A 2,500-nucleotide genomic window follows, 5' to 3' on the forward strand; every position below is an offset into this window, starting at 1 on the left:
TATATATATATATGTGTGTGTGTGTGTGTGTGTGTGTGTGTGTGTGTGTGTGTGTGTGTGTGTGTGTGTGTGTGTATTTATATATATATATGTATATATATGTATATTATATATATATATACATACATATATATATATATATATATATATATATATGTATATATATTTATATATATATATATATATATATATATATATAATATATATATTTATATATATATATATATATATATATATATATATATATATATATATATATATATATATATATATATATATATATATATATAGGCATATCCCATTTCCCTTTTTTATACGTCATCCAATGTAAATCATCTCAGCTGAATAAGCAGTATCTTCTCGAACATACCACATGAACGAAATCCAAGCTCCACCTCACTCACTTCCTGGCCGCGACCCCGACAAGGCCGTCCATGGCCGAGGGAACGATTTCCATGAGGCCGCCAAGGGTCCGGAACACCTCGGAGTTCGACTTCAGAAAAAAGGCTTGGAATTCTGCTCCGTAACTCGGCATAGTCACGCTTTCGTTGGTGTATTGATGTATAAAACAAGTGAGAAAGACTCATTAAATACGTCATATTAAACCTTGGTAAATTAGAAATCATTGTTTGTAAATACTTTACAGGGGATGGGATCTTACCCTCGATAGATAGAGAGAGATAATATCTTATCATATTATGTGTATATCACGACTTTTATTCCATCTTATCTATTACATCAACCACTATTACCTGTCCACCGATTTGACAAGTTGCTCAATGGTTTCAGGTCTGTCCGGGTACTTTGGCAGCGTGAGAGCAGCGGTGAGGTTGCCCCGGTAAGCCGTCCCCACAATAAAAGCGAAAATAAGCCAAGACGCCACCGAGACACGAAACCCACTGGTGTTCTTGGCCAACGTCACAGACTGGCCCAACAGAGACCCCAGGGTAATTTCTGCCACGTTCCAGGGACTAAATTTCTTGTGCTTTTCTCGACTGGCTAGGTTGGTGACCTTAAAGAACAAGGAAATCGTTACTGATAAGGCGAAATTCTGGTTTTAAAATCCTCCCGATTACTACACTGGAGTGTTAGATGTTTGTGTGTGTGTGTGTGTGTAGATGTGTGTGTGTGTGTGTGTGTGTGTAGATGTGTGTGTAGATGTGTGTGTGTGTGTGTGCAGATGTGTGTGTAGATGTGTGTGTGTGTGTGTGTAGATGTGTGTGTGTGTGTGTGTAGATGTGTGTGTGTGTGTGTGTGTGTGTGTGTGTAGATGTGTGTGTGTGTGTGTGTAGATGTGTGTGTGTGTGTGTGTGTGTGTGTGTGTGTGTGTGTGTGTGTGTATGCACATCAAGATATGGTATAGATATGCGCCAAATACCCTAACAACGACACCTATCAGGAAAGCTGCCCCGTACCATAAACAACACCACAGCCATGAACAAGATCATGGCCAGAATGCAGGCCCACACTTCGTCCGACAGCGGGTAGTACAGACTCTGCCACTGTGGCGTGAGAGAGGGTCTGGCCATGCAAAAGTCGAAAAGGATTTGCTCGTACGTGTAGGTGTAGTCATAGCGTTCCTTGCGTTGTGGTAGGAGAACGTGATGAACTACTGCCATTAGGGATTTCCTCTCGACAACTCGCTGCGTCACCTGAAATATGGATACACATTGTTTCTGCGTGTTGTTGTTTATACGTGTTTACGACATGAAATAACATATGGATTAAGATATAATAATCATAATCTTTAATCATATGAAGTTTAGTATTTTGATATTAGTATACATTCATGCGATGAATATACATGTTTCATATTACGTTTCATGTGGTATATCATATTTGTCTGGTAGATTATTCCATTCTCCATCAACTCTCCCATGAAGTTATTAAAGAAATCATATGTTTGGTCATAATTTTAATAATCTGTCTTCATTTACGTAAGCAATCAAACATCTATCATGTCCTCGTTTATCGATTTATCTAGTTTTTTGTAAGTTTAGCTGTTCATTTATATTTTGCATTCATTTGATTATTCATCACTACATATGTTTATTCATTCAAGTAGTCGTTTTCATTCGTCTTTATCATATTTCATCATTATTATGTTATTATTGTTATTTGCTTTTGCTTTCTGGGACATTTTTGCCTTTAGTTTCTAGTTTCACAGTTTTTTTTGTTTTTTTTTTTATTAGAACATGAAACAATGCTAATTTTCCCACCTTGTACCATAAGAATGAGAATAGTTGACCAAGCATTTGGGCGGAATTTGAAAATATAGTAATTAAGTATATTTTAAGGTGTTTATATATATATGTTTGTTACATATTTTAGGCTTAAAAATGACAGGGTTACTCTAAGGTTTCATCCAGCCACATTTCAATATGTCTTGCCCTACTTTGGTCATCCTAAATCATCGGTACACGAAAAAAGGGACCTTTCAGTACTTTTTTAAGAAGCAAGACAATAGATCATTCTCTTTTCTCCACTTACCTCTCCCCAG

The 2,500-nt window shown here is 36.7% G+C and overlaps 1 protein-coding gene across 1 annotated transcript in view; it reads right to left on the reverse strand.

Annotated features, from left to right (window-relative positions):
• The window catches only part of LOC147469712 (ionotropic receptor 21a-like), a 9,667-nt gene that overhangs the window by 6,099 nt on the left and 1,068 nt on the right, over nt 1-2,500 (reverse strand). Inside the window, exons 3-6 of the mRNA XM_086547893.1 lie at nt 2,491-2,500; nt 1,416-1,652; nt 753-1,012; nt 405-542 (exon numbers count right to left, since the gene is read on the reverse strand). The exon at nt 2,491-2,500 is cut by the window's right edge and continues 177 nt beyond it. Of these exons, the coding sequence (XP_086404019.1) occupies nt 405-542; nt 753-1,012; nt 1,416-1,652; nt 2,491-2,500 (645 nt within the window). The remainder of the gene's footprint in view (nt 1-404; nt 543-752; nt 1,013-1,415; nt 1,653-2,490) is intronic.

This window comes from Penaeus japonicus, unplaced genomic scaffold (genome assembly GCF_977035675.1).
Source record: "Penaeus japonicus unplaced genomic scaffold, GWHDUDI00000001_assembly GWHDUDI00000020, whole genome shotgun sequence".
Taxonomy (NCBI): Eukaryota; Metazoa; Arthropoda; class Malacostraca; order Decapoda; family Penaeidae; genus Penaeus; species Penaeus japonicus.